This window comes from Pipistrellus kuhlii, unplaced genomic scaffold (assembly GCF_014108245.1).
Source record: "Pipistrellus kuhlii isolate mPipKuh1 unplaced genomic scaffold, mPipKuh1.p scaffold_m20_p_24, whole genome shotgun sequence".
Classification (NCBI taxonomy): domain Eukaryota; kingdom Metazoa; phylum Chordata; class Mammalia; order Chiroptera; family Vespertilionidae; genus Pipistrellus; species Pipistrellus kuhlii.
In genome coordinates, this window is record NW_023425523.1 from 9,318,378 (window position 1) to 9,337,474 (window position 19,097).

Genomic DNA, 19,097 nt, shown 5'->3' on the forward strand with positions numbered 1-19,097 from the left:
AAGGTAGGGAAGATTTACATGGAGGTGTGCTGGCTGGCTGCACCTTTGATAGCACATTTGCCTCTGTCCACGTAAAGAACACGGGGGGCTGCCCTGGCCGGGTGGCTCAGTTTACTGGAGCACCAGCCCATGCGCCCGAAGGTGACAGGTTTGATTCCCCATCAGAGCACATTCGCAGGTTGCAGGTGCGATCCCCAGATCCCTGGAGAGTGTGGGGGAGGCAGCTGATCAATGCCTCTCTCTCTCTCTCTCTCTCTCTCTCTCTCTCTCTCTCTCTCCCTCCCCCCCTCTCTAAAATAAAAATAAAAAGAACACAAAAGGTTAATCATAAATCCAAATCGTGCTGTAGCCCCCTGTGCCCTCTCCTCTCCCCTCTCCCTCTGAATTATTCTCACTGGGTTTGGTGGTTTGGTTTTGGCTTCTCCTCTGAAGGTGCAGCAATGTCCCTGGTGTGTGTGACGGACTTTGAGGCCCACGCGCGGGAGCGGCTCTCCAAGTCCACTTGGGATTACATCGAAGGAGGCGCTGGGGAAGGCTTCACCCTGCACGACAACGTCGCGGCATTCAAAAAGTCTGGTCTCCTGTATCTTTTCTGCGTTTGGACTCGGGGCCTGGTTCACAGCTCCAGGGAAGGGAGCAGGCCTGGTTTCTGCCTGCAAAGACCAGAGCAGATGTAGAATGGCTTTTGTGTTATTGGGGGGGGGGGGGGGGGCAGATGACTGGGGAGAGGAAGGTTGGAGAGAACGCCTATCTTAGTGCCTCTGCAGAACGCCCATAGATCAGTCACCCTGCCGTAGACACAGACACAGACCACAGAGGGCTTGTGGGGTCCACAGGAGAGGGGTCCGTGTGGAATCAGGGTTGGGAGAAGCTCCCTGAAGGAGAGGAGCCTCCAGTCTGCTGTGCTGCCTAGTTAGCTACCAGCCAGTGGTCCCCCACCAGAGGTTTCCGGGGGCCTAGTCTGGTCTCCGCCTGCAGCAGGAATCTGGAGGCTCCAGCACCAGGCAGCACCTCGGTGCCGGAGACAATCCCACCCACAGGAGACCTCCTTGTTCTCTCGCGCAGACTCCGCCTCCGGCCCCGGTACCTGAGAGACGTGTCGCAGGTGGACACCCGGACCACAATCCAAGGGGAGGAGATCAGCGCCCCCATCTGCATTGCGCCCACGGGTTTCCACTGCCTGGCCTGGCCCGATGGAGAGACCAGCACGGCCAGAGGTGCGGGCCAGGCCACTGAGGCCAGCGATGGGCGGGAGGCCTCCTTCACACAGGGTGGGCAGCCCCGGGGTTTCTCCAGAGAAGGGGCTGAGGGACAGCACATGGTTGGCATGAAGGAGGGTGGGGAGAGGAATGCTTAACACTGTGTTTGCATAACACCTCCCCAAAGATTGAGAAAATGCCCATTTTCACCCAGCCAGCATGGCTCAGTGGCTGAGCATCAACCTATGAACCAGAAAGTCATGGTTCAATTCCTGGGCAGGGCCCATGCCCAGGTTGTGTACTTGATCCCCAGTGTGGGGCATGCAGGAGGCAGCTGGTCAATGAGTATCTTTCATCATTAGTGTTTCTTTCTCTCTCTCCCCTTCTCTGTTCCTCTGTGAAATCAATATGAAGGTATTAAAGGAGAGAGAGAGAGAAGAAAGTAAAGAAGAAAAGAGGGGGTGGGAGGAAAGAAAAGAAGGAATCAAATTGTTATCTCCTGGTTCATAGGTCGTCACAACCATTGAGCCACACCAGCCGGACATCATCATTCATGTTCCTATCCTTCTCTCCCTTCCTGTCTCTGAAATCAATAATTTAAAAAAATATAAAAAAATATATATATATATATATATATATATATATATATATATATATATATATATATCTTAACAACAACAAAAACCACTTCTAACCCTGCCCCACAGGGCACAGAAGTAAGTCGGGCCTTCTCTTCTCCCTCAGGGCAAGTTGGCCAGAAGCAGTGCAGGTCCCGGGGCTTCCCGCCCCCGCCTGGAATGCCCCTGGCCTCCACCCTGAGTTGTGCCATTTGCTCTGCAGCTGCCCAGGCAGCCGGCATCTGCTACATCACCAGCACATACGCCAGCCGCACCCTGGAAGACATCGTCGCCACGGCGCCCAGAGGCTTCCGATGGTTCCAGCTCTACGTGCAGCGAGATCGACAGCTCAACAAGCAGCTGGTCCAGCGGGTCGAATCCCTGGGCTTCAGAGCCCTGGTAATCACCGTGGACGTGCCCAAACTTGGCAACAGGCGACATGACGTTCGCAACCAGCTGAACTTGAAGTCAAATTTACTGCTGAAGGATCTCGGGTCACCTCAGGAGGTAGGAAAGATACCAGGCCCAATGGGCGGGCATTCCAGAGGGCAAAGCCCCTTCCGGGGTTCCTCCCTTCATTCCTTCCGCAAGAATGCATTGAGCGCCTGTCTGTGCCCGGCACTGGTGATGCAGCCTGGAGCTGTCTGATCTGTCACCAGAAGTGTTCTGGCCAGTGCTGAGCACCGAGAAAGCTATAAAAAGATTTTGCATGAGTCTTCCAGCATTTTTTCCTTCATGGTACACTTAGAAAATGATCATTTGGGGCGGCACACTTTGATAAACTGACCATTTGACGGGGTCCTCACAGCGAAGGCGACCAGCCCTTGGCGTGTAACCAGCCCAGGCCCCACCCTGCTGCCCAGAGAAATTGGGGGGGGGGGGGGGGGGAGGGGGGAGTCAACCTCTCTGTACACCTGGAACTCATCCAGGGAGCACCAGGTGTTTGGAATCTCTGAACTCGATGACGGCAAACAGCACTTCACCCATTAAAATCCTACCATTGGATGGGGTGGGAATCCCCAGAGAGACAAAGTCATGGTCAAGTTGGAATTCCTTGGCTACAGTGACGATGGGGACCCCAGGCTTTTCAGTTAGTAGGTACCAGCGATATCCCCCAGGAAACGCTCAACAGTCCTACTCATTAAGTCAGACACAACTTGGCCTTGAGGCTTTCGGGAGCCCTTATCTCTGGATATTAGGTGGGTCACTATCACATACTGTCCGACTTAGGATCATTGAAGTATTGCTTCTTTGTCATTGTCCTGTGCATCTCAGCCGGAATGTGTTCCATTGGCCTATACATGCTTCTGCTTATCCATCTCACTAAACTCTGAGTTCTTTTAACATGGGGACTGTGTCTCAGCTGTCTTGAGTCCCCAGATCCTGGCATAAGGAAACAGGGAAACAACAGTGGTGAATGAGTAAGCAATTAAAGTATAAAATTATATTTATAAAGAAAAGGAGCTAGAATTGGTTTGATAGCGCCTCTTTTTAAGCTGCTAACTGCTGCTTTTCGCTTAGAGTTCACTCACTTTCTGAGTGTGCCACACGCAGGACCGGATCAAGCAGTGTTGAAGGAGTTTGGGACTACAGTTTTCCCCTTATCCCCACAGAGAAGCTCAGTGCCGTATCTGCAAATGTCTCCCATCGACTCCGCCTTCTGCTGGGATGACCTGTCCTGGTTTCGGACCATCACTCACCTTCCCATCATCCTGAAAGGGATCCTGACCAAAGAGGACGCAGAGTTAGCCATGAAGCACAACGTGCAGGGCATCATCGTCTCCAACCACGGAGGGCGGCAGCTGGATGACGTTCCTGCTTCTGTAAGGAGGAGGACCTCAGAGGGAGGAGGGAGGGAGGGAGGGAGGGTGGGAGGGTGTGTGTGTGTGTGTGTCTGTAGAGCAAAGTACTCTGTGCAGTTTGGTGTGCACCGTCCCCTCTCTCTTATCACTTATGTTGGTATGTGTGTACCTTTTAAAGATTTTTTTAATACCCTATTTATAAAATAATTTTTATTGATTTCAGAGAGGAAAAGAGTAGGGGAGAGAGAGAGAAACACTTCATAATGAGGGAGAACCATTGATCGGCTGCCTCCTGCACGCCCCACAATGGAGATCAAGCCCCCAACCCAGACATGTGCCCTGAACGGGAATCGAACCGTGACCTCCTAGGTCATAAATAGACACTCAACCACTGAGCCATACCAGCCAGGCTAAGGACTTTTAATAATAGCCTCATGTGTAGCAGGCTGTTTTTATACACTTTACGTTTATTATCCCTAAATCTCACAACAATATTAGTATCCCCATGTTGCAGATTGGAGTGCTGGAGTTCATCGGCGTTAAGTAACATCTCCAGTTCTCACAGTTAGTAAGTCATTGCGAGGGGGGGTGGGGGGAGGGTTGCTGTTAGAGGTGTTTCCGAAGCACCGAGGTCCCAGCCTCCAGGAAGCAGCACTCAGTGGGAAGGCTGCCTGTCTGCCTGGATCACAACCTCACATTTTCTCAGATGACTCAACTCAGGAGGAACAGTATGTCACTTACCCTGATAGATAACCGTTCTTCTCAACACAACTTTAAAGTGCCCGGGATTCCTTTGTAAACATTTAGGACACTCTGTAATTTTTCCCATAAAGTGGATTTATGTCCATTAGATATGGAGTTGGGGAAAGAAAATGAAGAGGAGAGAGGCAAGGAAAGAACATCTAAATTGGAATTCATTGTTGCTTTATCTCCATGAAGATACATATTTTCATGAAGCTTATTTTCCAGATTCTTCAATTGCTGCTTGACTCATTTGAAGAAAGTGGATTTTTTCCCTCTCTATTTTTGGCCCTTTTACTATATATGTAGGACATGTGCAGTGCAATTATAAAACATACAAAAGCCAAAGAAAGTAACAGGTACCCCTATTTTTATCACTATCATTAGTGGCAATATTTTTGGAATTATTTTTATAAACTCTTTAATGCACATACAACATTTTAGGTTTTAAAATGATACATATTTTTAATTTTCTTTTTTTCACACAAATATATTAAGGGCATCATGTTATTTCAATATATATTCCCTTATTTTTAATAGTATGAATGGACAATGTATGATTTTTTAAAATTTACTTTCCAATTGCAGCTGACATACAATATTACATTAGTTTGTACAGCATAATGATAAGACATTATCATTACAATATCATTGACTATGTTCCCTAGGCCCGTAGTCGGCAAACTGTGGCCCGAGAGCCACATGCGGCTCTTTGGCCCCTTGAGTGTGGCTCTTCCACAAAATACCACAGCCTGGGCGAGTCTATTTTGAAGTAGTGGTGTTAGAAGTTTAAGTTTAAAAAATTTGGCTCTCAAAAGAAATGTCAATCGTTGTACTGCTGGTATTTGGCTCCGTGGACTAATGAGTTTGCCGACCACTGCCCTAGGCTGTCCTCTACATTCCTGTGACTGCTTTTATAACTGGCAATTTGTGCTTCTTAACCATAAAAGGATGGTTTATGTAACAGACTTGCTATCGTTGAACACCTCTATTGCTTCTGGCTTCTGCTGCTTTAAACAATGCCTCGGTGGCCATCCTTAAAGCTTTAGCACATCCTCAATAACTCTTGTAAGACAAACAGCAGGAAACACAGAAGCTACAGGGTTAGACTCCTGGCTCTCCCCCCTGCGGAGGGCTCGCAGCGGTCTCCATGCTCTGAGTCAGCCTCGGGCCGCGCGTGTTCTGCTCCAGGTGGACGCCCTGCCGGAAGTGGTGGCTGCTGTGAAGGGGAAGCTGGAGGTGTACCTGGACGGCGGGGTCCGGACGGGCAACGACGTGCTCAAGGCTCTGGCCCTGGGGGCAAAGTGTGTCTTCCTGGGGAGACCGGTCCTGTGGGGTCTTGCCTGCAAGGTGAGGCCAAAGGGAAGGCCAACTTGGAGGTACCGAGTTCCTCATTCCTTCGAGTGCTTTTCTGTGGTCTCCTCCCCACCCCCACCCCTCTCCACCCAAGCTTACCTTCTCTCCAGGTGCCGCAGATTCCCAGAGAAGGGTTCCACCTGGCCCACACCCCCAGGCTTCCTCTGCAGCACACTGCACGTTTTCCAGAGCCCTCACCCCTTCTCCTCTTGGCGTTTCTTTATTTCACTGATCACCCATGCTCCTCACCACGTCTCCCTATCTCTGAGCACACCTAGAATCTATATCAGCTCATGGTCACAATGTTCCTTCCCCTCTCTCTCTCTCTCTCTCTCTCTCTCTCTCTCTCTCTCTCTCTCTCTCTCTCTCTCAGGGAGAACATGGTGTTGGGGAAGTTTTGAGCATTTTGAAGGATGAGTTCCACACTTCCATGGCCCTTACAGGTGAGTGTCCGACTCTCTTCCTGATTTGAAAGTGGGAGGTCTAAAGAGCAGGAGGGTGGCCCCCCTTCTAGCCGCCGCTCCCCAGCCTGGGGACGCCAGCAGAGACAGCAGGAAAGATATGTCCCTGACAAAGGTTTGTCGTTGACACATCTTAACCATGAACGCATAGTCTATATAACAAACTTGCTATTGTTGGACATCTGGATTGCTCCTAAGCTTCTGCTCTTTTAAGCAATGCATCAGTGAGCATCCTCAGAGCTTTAGCACATTCTCAGTCACCTCTGTAAGTCAGACTGCAGGAAACACAAAAGCTACAGCTCCTACTTCCTGGTCCTTGCCCACTGGGAGCTCTGCTGTCCGTGATTAAGGTGTACGAAGGTCAACGTAGTGTCACATTATGGGAGCGAGGCCTGCAGGTTGCTCTGGACTGTTCGGAGCATATCAGACTCTCTGGGTGTGGCTCTGGGTGTCAGTATAAAACAGTACTCATGGACTGTGAATAGTCGAGAAATTATGTCGAAGAGGAAGTACAGAGGGACCCAGGAGAGATAGAAACAGGGAGGAGAAGCATTGTCCTCTGTAACCACAGACAGCAAGACAAACGTGTCTCAAAATTACATGGGTTTCGATCAAAAATGAAATTATTGTGGAGTAGCGCTCATAAAAACTTCTACATTTTCAGCAAAGCCTGGAGTCCCAGTGTTCCCAAAAACAGTGGTTCCCAACTACTGGTGCTGGCTTTCCTCTTCAAGGGCCTTTGGATTGACGTTTTTAGTTTGTATTTTTCTAAGTAACTCATTTCCAAATGACCCGACTTCACCGAGTTCTTCCCCTGAGGAGGGGTGGGAACTGAGAGCATATTGGGAGCCGCAGGGGAGGGGTGAGGAGACCTGCAGGTCTGTGGATTCCAGGAGGCTGAGGTGACTGTCCTCCCTCGTGTCCCCCACTTCTTGCAAACTGGTGTCCAAACTTCTTTTCACAATAGCCTGATGGGAAACTCAATAACAAAGCTTCATCATGCCACCAAAGTGAGCACCTGTTCACCACTCCCATGTTAATGGCCGCTATTAACTATTTCTGAGACAGAGTGGGACACCTTTTGTAATGGACAGAGAAAAAGGAAAGGAAAATCAGGATTATGGGCACTCTGTGCCCGACTCTTTGTACTCCTCTCCCTTCTGATCGTTCTACAGGGAGATGTACTGTTTAAGTGTATAGAAACAGCAGTGATGCCAACCAAACAAGGGGCAGAGAAGAGGGTTCGAGAGGAAGGGAAAGGATAGGAAACCAGACTAAAGGGCATCCCTGGGCATCCTGTAAGAGACACTGCTGCAGGTAAGACACCCCCCACCCCCAGACTCCTCCCTGGAGAGAGGGGATCTTAGGTGGGGGGACTGTGCATTTGATGGAGCTCAGCAAAATACAGAACCTCGGTGTGCAGCCCGGAGGTGGTGTCACTCCCCATTCCCTCCCTACACAAGGCATGTAAGACGCTACCTAAAACTGGTGCCAGGAGGCAGCCAGTCAGGAATCACCTAACTCCCCTGGAAATGTGTGCTAGTTCCCCCTAATATCTCTGTGACATCACAGCCCTGGGTGGAGAACCCTGTAACACTATTGCCGAAAACAAAGGGAGTTGAAAAGTATTGGCTTTCCCAGCTGGGAGACCAATTTTCTGAAATTTTTATATTTACAAAAAGGTTAAAATGATTTGTCTTGAAAAAAAAAAAAAAATGCCCGCATATAAATCCCATCACCTGAAGGCTGCACAGACCTCACTGCGTTCTCATCCCTCATCCGAAGCGGGAGAGGGTTTTTATAAAGATTTATTTGAGCCAAACAGAGGGCACGTACGCCTGGATGCAAGAGAGGCGAATGTTTCGAAAGAAATAAATTTCCAACAGAGATAAGTGCTTCCAAGAAAAGACAGTTTGCCAGCTGCCCTTACGCATTTGGAACTGAGGAGGGAAGGTCACATGGGGACGGGTGACAGAACAGTTAACCCTGCCTGCTCTTTCCCGGGAGCTGGCTTCTGAGAAGAGGCATCAGGGCCTTGCAAAGGTGCCTGAACCGGGAGGCACAGAAAGCATGGACAGGGCTGCTGAGGCAAAGCTCACCTTTTACTGAAGACAGTATGTGCCTCGAGTATGATTCCCCACCACGCTCTGCCCAGCTGGGAATCTCTGATCAGGTCACCCTGTGAGGTTACTTTCCGTAACCCCCCTTTTTTCACAGTTCAACTAATTTCCTGTGGCACATCATCACAGAGCCTGTCCTGATCTCTGTGCTCCGTGAGGAGGTCTGCCCAAGGCTCTGAAATCACTGTCCCTCCTGGGAGAGCCATCGAGGCCCGCACAGTGACGTCTGCCGATCAGTCCAGCGTGCAGGCTCTGTGTGCGCAGTCACCCAGGCAGGCAACTCCTTCCTCTGTTTCCACTCTGAGGAACAGAGCCTCTTTTGACTCATATTTTTTGTGAGGAACACATTTTGCTCAAGTTGTGTTTGGGGAGGTGAAGGGGCATACATCAGAGGCATAGAAAGGAATTCCAGGCGGACATTACACATCCTGTTGTTCAATTCCAGCAGCCTTCTCATCGCCAGGGAGATTTCACTGCTTCCTTCAGCCCTCAGTTCTCCAGCCCATAAGCCACCCAGATGCTCTCTCCCTCCTCTTCTGCTTTTTAAAATATATCTATTGATTATAGAGAAGAAGGGAGAGATAGAAACATCAATAATGAGAATCACTGGCTGGCTGCCTCCTGCACGCCCCACACTGGAGATCGAGTCTGCAACCCGGGCATGTGCCCTGACTGGGAATCGAACCGTCGCCTCCTGCTTCATAGGTCAGCCTTCAACCACTGAGCCACCTCGGCCAGGCCCCTTCTACTTCTTATCTGAAGTCCCTTTCTGGAGCCGCCGTGTGTAATCTCAGCTCCAATCCTATTGCGTTCTAATGAGGACCCTTTACTGCAGAGGGGGTTTCACTTTTCAGAACTCCTCCTGAGAAGACAGGAAATACCCCATCTCCTAAGCTGTCCCTGACTCATTTCCTCCTTAACATGCACGTCCTACCTGAGCCTATCAGGACCCAGATCAAGGTGAAGGGTATCTACTACACACACGCATTGCTTTAAAAATGCCAAAAGAGGACCCACGCACAGGCTCCTGGAATAATTCCTGAGGCAAACAGAATGGCATCGTTCGTTAAGCTTTTGAACCCCTTGTTCTTTTAGGCTGCCGGTCGGTTGCTGAGATCAACCAGGACCTGATCCAGTTCTCCAGGTTGTAAGGAAAGAGCTGGGGACAGGACTGCCGAGGCAGCCCACGGGAAGACCAGACCAGAGCCTATGTGTGGCACCATCCTGCCCAGGCCCTGTGCCATCCAGCGGCTCAACCACTTCACCTCCCGGCCCCAACCCTCCTCTGCCTCACTGCTCTTTATATGCTGTTCTCTCGCCCGAAATCCCCCTCTGAAGGAAAAGGGCGCGTCAATGATGATTGACTAGGGCAGTGGTCGGCAAACCGCGGCTCGCTAGCCACATGCGGCTCTTTGGCCCCACTTCTAACGCCACTTCTTCAAAATAGACTCGCCAAGGCCGAAAACCAACTTCTGCGCGTGGGCCATGAGGTTTCAGTCGCACTGTACGTGTGCCCCCGCACGTGGTATTTTGTGGAAGAGCCACACTCAAGGGGCCAAAGAGCCGCAGGTGGCTCTTGAGCCGCGGTTTGCCCACCACTGGACTAGTGATGAAATTCTTGCAATATCCTCTACATCTCTATGAAACATCATTGGGCATCTGCATTCTGGACAGAGGAGCAATACATATAAAGTATCCCCCCAACAAAAAATCATTCCCCACTCTAAAAATACCAGGGAAATAACAGGGTTTAAAAGAGGCTGCGGAGCCATGCAGACAAGGGATTAAGAGGCAGGACTGCCACTGGCAGACGGGGTGGCTTGGGGAAGTCACATAAGCTCAGTGTTTTCTTGGCCTACTCCCCGGCTTCACCTTGGCCCCTAGCAGGACGCAGCGTCACGCACAGCGAAGCGTGGGACCCTTCCTAGACCTTCATTCTTCGGGATTTAACCTCTAGAGCTCAGAGCTCTGCCTCAGACTCCATTTGTGTCACGTCCACAGCTTTGGTCTCATTCTTTTCACATCAGAAATAAGAATATCTCAGTACCAAACTGTCCTTGGTGGTGCGAAAGAATAACAGCCTTGAAAATATGGCATGAAACCAGAGAAATCATTGATAGAATGACATCCACTCTTTTAACCCCTTCACAACCTCGTCAGATTTTTTTTTCATGCTTGTTAGACATGAGCAGAGCAAGACAACGCACCAGGTATAGAGACTCCTCAGGGCAGAGCAAGGGGCAAAACTGGAAAAGCGAGAACCTTGTCCCCAGGGTGACCTGTCCTCCCCTGTCTTTCATATCCTCCTAAAGATCACATCCAGGCCTCCGTTATAGTTCAGCTCCAGGCCCAGAGAAGCAGCAAAAGCAGAGAAGTGATGCCATGGCTGCCTCCAGACCAGTCACATTGGCTAGTGCCCCCCTGCCCTGGCCCCGAGCACCCCGTGGAGACCACCACCCTGGAAGAGCACAGGAGGAAAGATCATGGATAGTCTGTTCAGACCCTCCCCGGGGACCTCCCCTAAGATTCTCACCGGCAGGAGAGGGAGAAGTATGATCAGGACAAAGGACCCAGTGCACAGTCTCCCCCGGAGCCATTCCCTCTCCCATTCTTCCCTTTACGTGACCCCACAAGACTTATGAGGGGAGCAATGGGCAGTGGCACTGCTAACCCCCCACCCACCCCCCGAGCCTGTCTCTAAGTCCTGCTGTTCTCTCCTTCTCAGTGAGCCAGAGCAGCTCACTCTATCCTCTTCTGTTGCTTCTTCTATGCCCTTCCTTGTTGTCACGGTCCTAAGTATATTTTGGCTGCCATCATGGACCCAGTGCCCTTTGGCTCAGTGCTGTGTACCCCTTCCCTTTGGCTATCCCCAGCCCCCACTTTCCTTAAATAAACTCAAATCTCCTTCATCCACATCTGAGATGGCTATTCAGTCTGCCCACGCATCACCGACTTGAACCTTTCGATGCTCTGATCACCTTACTGGCTGGCTAACTTGTAAAATCCCCCAGTTTTCTCTGTGATAACTTTACTTGTGAGGACTTCTAAGCAGGCATGATGGCCAGTCCTAACATCACCAGCTGGGTGCTTGACTTAGCCATTCCAGGTTGGTTTGGAGTGAGAGTGAGCATCATGAAAGCAAGTTGTGGACATAATGGAGTTCACTGACATTCCAGGAGAGTCTGGCATAAATCCTCCCTGTGTGCTTCTGCCTGGGTGTCAACCTTACTCTTTTGGTCAGGGACACACGTGTGTTATTTCTGAAGTCATTTTTCCTTCTGGACTCAGATGGCTAGATCCAAGAGCCCAAGGAAAAGGAGCAAAGTCATGATAAGGTACTGCCAGAGGCTGTGCTGGGGGGGGAAGGAGGGGGAGCGGTTCTCGGGCCAGTCAGAAAGCCTGCGTGCTAGAATGCACGGTGACCTTCTCCACTGGAATGTGTTCAATAATGGGATGGAATACTGGGCATCTAAGAGATAAGCCCTCATTCTGATAAAGAGAGTCAGCTGAGAAGCCACTGCAGGGTCAGGCTGCCTGACGGAGATTCCCACGTCACTGTCTTCGAGAAGTTTGGCAAGACTACACGCATCCCTGTTTTCTTCTGTCAAACCCTAACTGACGTGAAAACTCAGTGGCAGAAGGACTTCCGTTTCCTAACGCAGGGTGTGAGGAGCTTAGAGGTCTCCACTCCTAACGAGAAGTCAAAAGCTGAGCAAACTGAAAACTTAATTCCGCCAAGTCCCTCCGAAAAGTGAGGTCACAGGGCACACCACTGCCCCCCACTGGAGAGACGGGCAGACCCAGGGAATCACAACTTACCTGAGCGGGAATCTGTGAACAAACCTCCATGAAGAGTCATAGGGTTTTGTCGAGGTGACCAGTCTGAAAGTTAAAAACTCCAGGGCGGGCCCCATCCCAGGATGCCCCCAGGCTTCTGTTTTTCCTCCGGGAATTCTACCTGGTTTACTTCCCGGTTCTCTCAGTGAGGACAGGACACACCTCCCCTAGAGGAGGAGGGGAAAGGAACCATTCTGAAATGTGCCCGCCAGAGCCCCCTGCTCTTAGCAAGACCCTAACCTCCCTGGGAGGTGGAAAATACCCAATCCAGCCCCCCTGTAGCCACCCTGTCCCACCCAAGGGGGGCGGTAGGGGACCGGGAAGCACTGGTCAGGTTCACAGGCCAGCACCACAGCTTCTCACCAAAACACCGAGACCTAACCGAAGGACTAAAAACACTAAGACGTTCAGAGTCCTGGACTGTTTGTGTATCCTTCCACTCATTCGTTCACTCATTCATTCCCTAATATGTCGTACACTGCTAATCCTCATGGGGAGATAAAGATGTATAAAATAGAAACACTAGTCAAGCATGCAACAGTTTTCGAACACAACTAGACCCCTAACCTCATGACACAGGCCATAGAAGTGGGCGGTTATCACTGGACAGCTTCCCCCAGACCTCTCCGGGGGGGAGGGGGGGGGGAGCAAAATTGATGTCTGGATATATTGGGTGGGAAAGGTCTCCTCCCGCACAGCATAGCGATTGGAGCTGCTGCCACCACTGCAAATGTCTCAGCTTTGCAAAATGGCAACACCCCGAGAGAGGAGACGGGAACTAAAATATACACACACCCCCGCCACCCCCCACCACCCCCCTCCACCCACCCCGCATATCTACTTCACAGGCAAAACCCCCACTGCGCTGGGAGACTCTCCTAGTCTCCCTGAAATTCACAGATTGTGGTTCCCCCACAGCCAGCACCCCTGAGGGTGTCCTGCTGAGGGTGGCCTTGGGGCTGGCCTTCTCTTCCCCTGCTCTGGAGGGAGAGGAGATAGAGGCTGGAGTCCGCACTCTGCAGTAGGAGGGGTCCTGGGACAGGCGTGAGCGATGACACGGAGCCGATAGAGGCCACGATAAAAAGGCCGGGCCAGAGGGGAGGGCACAAGACTCCGGTCTGCCTCCAGGGGACAGGCTCAGGCTCAGGCTCTTCCCTCTGACCGTTAGCAACCCAGCAGGTCAGAGCTTTTCCAAATCTCTCTCTCAAGGAGTCGTGGGTGCGGAGGGGTTGGGGGAAAGGAAGGGGTGTGTGACCTGTAGCCGCCTGGCCTCTGTTGGGGGGTAGGCCTCTTCGGGGTGGGCCTCTGCCCCACCTGCTCCCCAGCTTCCCGGTCTCTGGAGGGCACCTCTCGGTCCCCAGGTGTGCCATGGCCGGGTGGAGCTGCCTCGTGACGGGCGCAGGAGGATTCCTGGGCCAGAGGATCATCCGCTTGCTGGTGGAGGAGAGAGAGCTGCAGGAGATCCGGGCGCTGGACAAAGCCTTCAGACCAGAATTGCAGGAGGAATTCTCTAGTAAGTGAACTTGGGTCATGGGGAAATGGCAGCGCTAAGCCTGAACCCAGGCAGGCTGCTCTTTTGTTGTTGTTGTTGTTGTTGTTGATTTTTTACAGAGAGGAAGAGAGAGGGAGAGTCAGAAACATTGATGAAAGAGAGTCATCGATCAGCTGCCTCCTGCACACCCCCCACTGGGGATGTGCCCGCAAACAAGGTACTTCCCCTTGACCGGAATTGAACCTGGGACTTTTCAGTCCACAAGCCAACGCTCTATCCACTGAGCCAAACTGGTTTCGCCCAGAGTCCGTGCTCTTAACCACTAGGTTGCCTGAAAGGTTTCCTCTGGGCCTGCCTCCCACCCAACGCACACCACACAAGCAGCCACATGTCCACGGAGCCATGGCTCCACCACCGGGGGTTCCACAGCGCCCTCTCCTGGCTCCTCTGCGTCCCTGCAGGCTAGTGGGGTAGGTAGGAATTCTTCCCTTCCTTGGTGTGGGATTTCTCCCCTCTCCTGCTGCCCCCCTTTCCAGCCTTCACATTTCTCCACATATTCCAAATCCATGCGTGAGCCTCACTCCCTACAGAAGGAAATCCAAATGCTGTCCTCTGTATAGCCACTCTCCACAATCATTCCCCTCTACTCCATGAATGGGCGACTTCCCACGAGTCCTTTTGACAGCTTAGTATTGCAGGCACGCGTGACTCCGCACTGCTCCAGGTCTTTTTCAGAAGGAGATGCGTGGAAACAGATGCCTGCTATTTCCAATAAGCACTACACATTCTGATCTCTGTGCTTCGGATTACTTGTCCTCCTGTGGAATGTGCCTCCCTCCCTCCCTCTCAGCGCTCTCCCCTCCACCCCCACCCCCCTAGTCCTTGGAGACCTGGGTAAAATGCCACCTTTATCAGGAAACTCCCAGATCCAAGATGCCTCCCAGTGACCTGCCGGTGTTCACACAGAGCTCCAGAGCCAGAGCAAGCTGACCTTGCTGGAAGGAGACATTCTGGATGAGCAGTTCATGAAGAGAGCCTGCCAGGGCACCTCGGCTGTCATTCACGCCGCCTCCGTCATTGACGTCTTCAATGCCATTCCGAGAGAGACCATCATGGATGTCAACGTGAAAGGTACTGGGTTCCTCCGGAGGAGGTGGGGTGGGGTGGGCCGGCGAGGCTGGGAGAACGGGACGAGGTAGGGAGGAGCAGAGCAGTCGCTGATCACCTGAGGTCTGTGCTTTTGCTTAGCACTACCAACCGAGAGAGGGTTGGCTGTTGTCCTCTGGGTTTGTTGTTGTTGTTGTTGTTGTTTTAATGTTTTAGTGATTTCAGAAGAGGAAAGGGGAGGGAGAGAGAGAAACATCAACAGTCAGCTGCTTGGTTGCCTCCTGCACGCCCCCTAGTGGGGATTCAGCATACCACCTAGGCATGTGCCATGACCAGGAATCAAACCGGGACTTCTTGGTTCATGGGTCGATGCTCAACCACTGAGCCACACCAGCCAGGTGTCCTCGGGTATTTGGATGAGAAAGGCTGAGTAACTTCCAAGGCCCCCTGAGCCAGAGAGGGAGAGCTAGAATTGAAACCCACAGCAGTGTGACTCCAGAGGCCGCAGAAGCTCTTTCTAGCGCTGCTCCCATCGAGAAGGAACTAAACTCCAACCTCCAACACTTGATACTCAACCACCTCCCCCCTGGGCTGGACCCGGGCCTCCCAGCTGCTTCCTCAGTCATCATGTTAGCCCTCCCGTGTGGCTCTGAGGTGATGATCACACATGGGGAGCCACGAATGAAGGGCACTGGGGTGAGGTGGCCCCAAGTCAGTCAGCAGCCATGGGCCTCAGCTCTGGGCCGGATTCCGTGGGCGGGACTTCCTGTGCAGGATGAAGCTGGTGCAGTGGTCTGGAACTACAGGGTCATGGGGCACTGGACGTCCTGTAACATCTTCTTAACCATAATGGCATCCCATCATCCTTCACACCACTTCTTCGTCCCACCGCCAGGTCTCCTCCTACAGACTGGTTCTAACCAGGTGTCAAAATACACCTTCGATCCTCACACCTTAAAGGCTTGGTGGCTCTTTCAGAAGTGTGGCTTTCCCATCTATTTTAAATACAGACGCCTTTGCTCGAAGGTTTGGCTTCACCCCCTCGTTAGCTTGCCGTTATGTCATCCATCTGGTCCCCGGCAGCCAGCCTCTCTAGGACGACGGCACCCCGTCTCCCCAGCCCATCGGTCCTCTGTGCCAGGTGCTCAGACTCCTTTTCTTTTCTTTTCCTAAAATATATTTTTAATTGATTTTTCACAGAGAGGAAGGAGGAGGGATAGAGAGCTAGAAACATCGATGAGAGAGAAACATCAACCAGCTGCCTCCTGCACAACCCCCACCGGGGATGTGCCCGCAACCAAAGTACATGCCCTTGACCAGAATCGAACCTGGGACCTTTCAGTCCACAGACCAACACTCTATCCACTTCGGGTCTCTAGCCAAAAACAGCATAATAACAAAAAAGACCCCTTCAGTTCCCACTAGGCCACGCCCCTAGTCACCCCCACACTACAAGGAGGGGGTGAGAGGAACCAGTGTCCCGCAATCAGCCCTCCCTCACAATTCCCATTCTTCACAGCTCCAACAACAGATGTGAAATCCCTGAGACATGATACGTTGGCTAAAAGCAAGGTCACTCCCAGGCTTAGAAAATACTTTGTGATGATTGTCACTTCTCCCTCTGCAGGTACATTAGCCCCAAATAGTCTCTGCCTCTAGATTGAAGTTATTTTTCATTGAAGCTGTCTCTCCCCAAAATCAAACTTCACCATGTCCTTAAAAGGGAGTTTTAAATGCAAAACAGAAAAATGATGCTTTGGCCCAGAGATTCCTTGTAAGGAGGGGAGGGCGCTCTGGATTACTTCCAGGAGCTAAGAGTCTACCCAGCTGAAGGGATTCTGCCAGGTCCTCCCGTGATAGTTATTGCCACCAGAGGGCGCCTCCTTCTGCCTCCCCCCAAAGCTCAGCCTCCAAGGCCAGTGCAGAATCCCCCAGTGCTCAGTAGGAGGAGGGTTATCACTCCCACTTTCCATACCTGGGAAGTCACAGACAGAACTAGGGTTGGCCTTGTAGGGGACACACAATCGGGAGCAGAACCTGGACCTCCAGCTTCTCCCCAGAACCCACTAACGTGCTCAGTGGCTCTCCAAGAAAGGTCCTTGTGACTACGTGTTTATTGGTCCTTCAAAGGAGAACAATTCAATGCATATTTAAGAGTGCTTATTACCTATAAGCGTGCTTCTCTCTCTCTCTTCTCTTCTCTTCTCTTCTCTCTCTCTCTCTCCCTCTCGTGTGTGTGTGTGTGTGTGTGTGTGTGTGTGAGATAAAAGTCCTTTAACTGTTCTCTTTTTGCCTAGGAACTAGGACTGTCCATATTCTGAGAGTATAGCTTCCTAACTTATTTTATTTAAAATAGCCTGTCGTTAATGGTAAGGATGGGGGGGAAATGACCATTTACTAATGTTCAGGAAAATACTAAGTGGCAACCCTGGGTCCTTTTCCAGAATCAGAAGCGCGCACACACACACATACACACAGGCCCATGAAACCCAAACGCCTGGCCATGTTTGCCTCTCTTTCTAGCCGCACTTTTCTGTGGCATCGGCATGTCAGCTCTCAGCCAGCCAGAGAGACACGGGAGGGCTCCCTCCTGGTCTGCAATGACACCCCCACCCTGGGTGGGGAAGGAGGGGCTGGCCATGGCCGGGGGGCGTGGTCCTCTGGGTTCTGTCCTGACACTGACCGCGCGCTCCCGTGGGCAGGCACCCAGATCCTGCTGGAGGCCTGCGCCCAGGCCAGCGTGCCCATCTTCATCTACACCAGCACCATCGAGGTGGCGGGGCCCAACTCCTACTGGGAGGTCGTCCGGGACGCCAGCGAGGACCAGCGCCTGGAGAGCACGTGGTCGGCCCCGTACCCGCACAGCAAGAAGCTGGCCGAGGAGGCCGTGCTGGCCGCCAACGGCTGGGCCCTCAGGAACGGCGGCACCCTGTCCACGTGCGCCCTGCGGCCCATGTACATCTACGGGGAAGGGAGCCCGTTCCTGCGCGGCTTCGTGGCCCAGGCCCTGCGGAACCACGGCACCCTGCCCCACAACAGCAAGCACTCCTTGGTCAACCCCGTGTACGTGGGCAACGCGGCCTGGGCCCACGTGCTGGCCCTGCGGGCCCTGCGGGACCCCGAGCGGGCTGCGGGCGTCGGGGGACAGTTCTACTACATCGCCGACGACACGCCGCCCCAGAGCTACGACCAGCTCAACTACGCGCTGGGCGGGGAGTGGGGCTTCCGCCTGGACGCCCGCAGGGGCCTGCCCGTGCTGCTGCAGTACTGGCTGGGCTTCCTGCTGGAGATGGTGAGCCTCCTGCTCAGGCCCGTGTGCCGGTACCGGCCCCCCTTCAACCGCCACACGGTGACCCTGCTCAACAGCGTCTTCACCTTCTCCTACAAGAAGGCGCAGCGGGACCTGGGCTACAAGCCGCTCTTCAGCTGGGAGCAGGCCCAGCAGAACACCGCGGCGTGGATCGGCGCCCTGGTGAAGCGGCACCGGGAAGCCGGGAGAGCCAAGGCCCGCTGAGGCGGGTGGGTGGCGAGGGGGTGCGTGTGGGTATGGTTAGCCGGTGGCTCTCAATCTCCCCGTCTGGGTTCGTGCAGAAAGCGACCTGGACCGAGATCCCACCGCATCCCTGTTACATAGATGCCACTGTATGTCATTGTCTTCTTCCTACGCCAGGCACTGGCCCGGCCTGTTCGTGTCATTTCCTTTGCCCGTTACAAAATCCTTTTTTTTAAATTCCTATTCCTGTACACGACTCGGTGAAAAGAAGAATAAATCTTTTCATGCCTCACCCAAAGGAGGTTGTGGTTTATGGGAATTCATACCTCCCTCCTTTGCCTCTATTTCCAGGTGTCACCATCCTCTGTAAGAAAAACTGCCTGTACCTACGTATGCGCCCTGCCAGGACACTCCCAACCCGCTGAGCCACCCGGCCAGGGCAAAGCAGTGAGAAATGTTAACTGGTCACGGTCTTACCTCCCTCAGGGGTCTTTCAGTAAATGAGCCACTTACAGTCTACTGGCAGGATCCGACCCCAGAAACACAGAACGCTTTCCATCAGTCCAGGCCCACTCCAGCCATCCAATCAATTAGCTAGCAAGTGTCTAGCATTCACCGGAGGTGGCAGAATTGAGCCTCTGAGCCAAGCGTTAACATATTGATGGCCAGCAGGTTGCTTTTCTTTTATCTTGCTGGGAAATTTAAGACAAGGGTCCTTTCTAATTGAAGTCTTACTATTGCTGGCTTACAACCTCCATACATGACACGGACAAGTGTAAAGCTGTCACATGCAAATACCAAAAAAATGAAACAGATCCGACATGAATGACCATTCAGTGTTCACAGGTGTTACCTGAGTCGGTCACGGGGAC

General features: G+C 52.3%; 2 protein-coding genes across 5 annotated transcripts; both read left to right on the forward strand.

Moving 5' to 3' along the window:
* The first annotated feature begins 438 nt into the window (after positions 1–438).
* HAO2 (hydroxyacid oxidase 2) lies at positions 439–9,739 on the forward strand. 3 transcript variants are annotated; one of them, XM_036452569.2, is made up of 7 exons: positions 439–571; positions 1,066–1,217; positions 2,040–2,323; positions 3,430–3,639; positions 5,551–5,709; positions 6,089–6,158; positions 9,392–9,739. In XM_036452569.2, exons 1-7 carry the CDS (start codon positions 441–443, stop codon positions 9,445–9,447), a joined length of 1,062 nt encoding a protein of 353 aa, XP_036308462.1. In that variant the 5' UTR covers positions 439–440; the 3' UTR covers positions 9,448–9,739. The 3 variants fall into 3 exon arrangements, with proteins under 3 accessions (XP_036308462.1, XP_045442925.1, XP_045442926.1); XM_045586969.1 differs by having other exon boundaries at positions 9,305–9,429; XM_045586970.1 differs by lacking the exon at positions 6,089–6,158.
* On the forward strand, positions 5,644–18,276 carry LOC118727130 (3 beta-hydroxysteroid dehydrogenase/Delta 5-->4-isomerase-like). Of its 2 annotated transcripts, XM_036452564.2 has the most exons (5): positions 5,644–5,709; positions 6,089–6,158; positions 13,495–13,646; positions 14,592–14,756; positions 17,435–18,276. In XM_036452564.2, the coding sequence occupies exons 3-5, from the start codon at positions 13,502–13,504 to the stop codon at positions 18,244–18,246; spliced, it is 1,122 nt and encodes a 373-aa protein (XP_036308457.1). In that variant the 5' UTR covers positions 5,644–5,709; positions 6,089–6,158; positions 13,495–13,501; the 3' UTR covers positions 18,247–18,276. The 2 variants fall into 2 exon arrangements, with proteins under 2 accessions (XP_036308457.1, XP_045442924.1); XM_045586968.1 differs by lacking the exons at positions 5,644–5,709; positions 6,089–6,158 and adding an exon at positions 13,262–13,312.
* The last annotated feature ends 821 nt before the right edge of the window (positions 18,277–19,097 follow it).

What these genes read in the sequence shown, in the direction of transcription:
- HAO2 (XM_036452569.2), top strand. Translation starts at nt 441, where the DNA reads ATGTCCCTGGTGTGTGTGACGGACTTTGAGGCCCACGCGCGGGAGCGG. An exon ending in ATCTCGGGTCACCTCAGGAG is followed by an intron (nt 2,324 to 3,429) that starts GTAGGAAAGATA and finishes TTATCCCCACAG; the next exon opens with AGAAGCTCAGTGCCGTATCT. An exon ending in TGTGGGGTCTTGCCTGCAAG is followed by an intron (nt 5,710 to 6,088) that starts GTGAGGCCAAAG and finishes TCTCTCTCTCAG; the next exon opens with GGAGAACATGGTGTTGGGGA.
- LOC118727130 (XM_036452564.2), top strand. Translation starts at nt 13,502, where the DNA reads ATGGCCGGGTGGAGCTGCCTCGTGACGGGCGCAGGAGGATTCCTGGGC. An exon ending in ATTGCAGGAGGAATTCTCTA is followed by an intron (nt 13,647 to 14,591) that starts GTAAGTGAACTT and finishes GTGTTCACACAG; the next exon opens with AGCTCCAGAGCCAGAGCAAG. An exon ending in CATGGATGTCAACGTGAAAG is followed by an intron (nt 14,757 to 17,434) that starts GTACTGGGTTCC and finishes TCCCGTGGGCAG; the next exon opens with GCACCCAGATCCTGCTGGAG.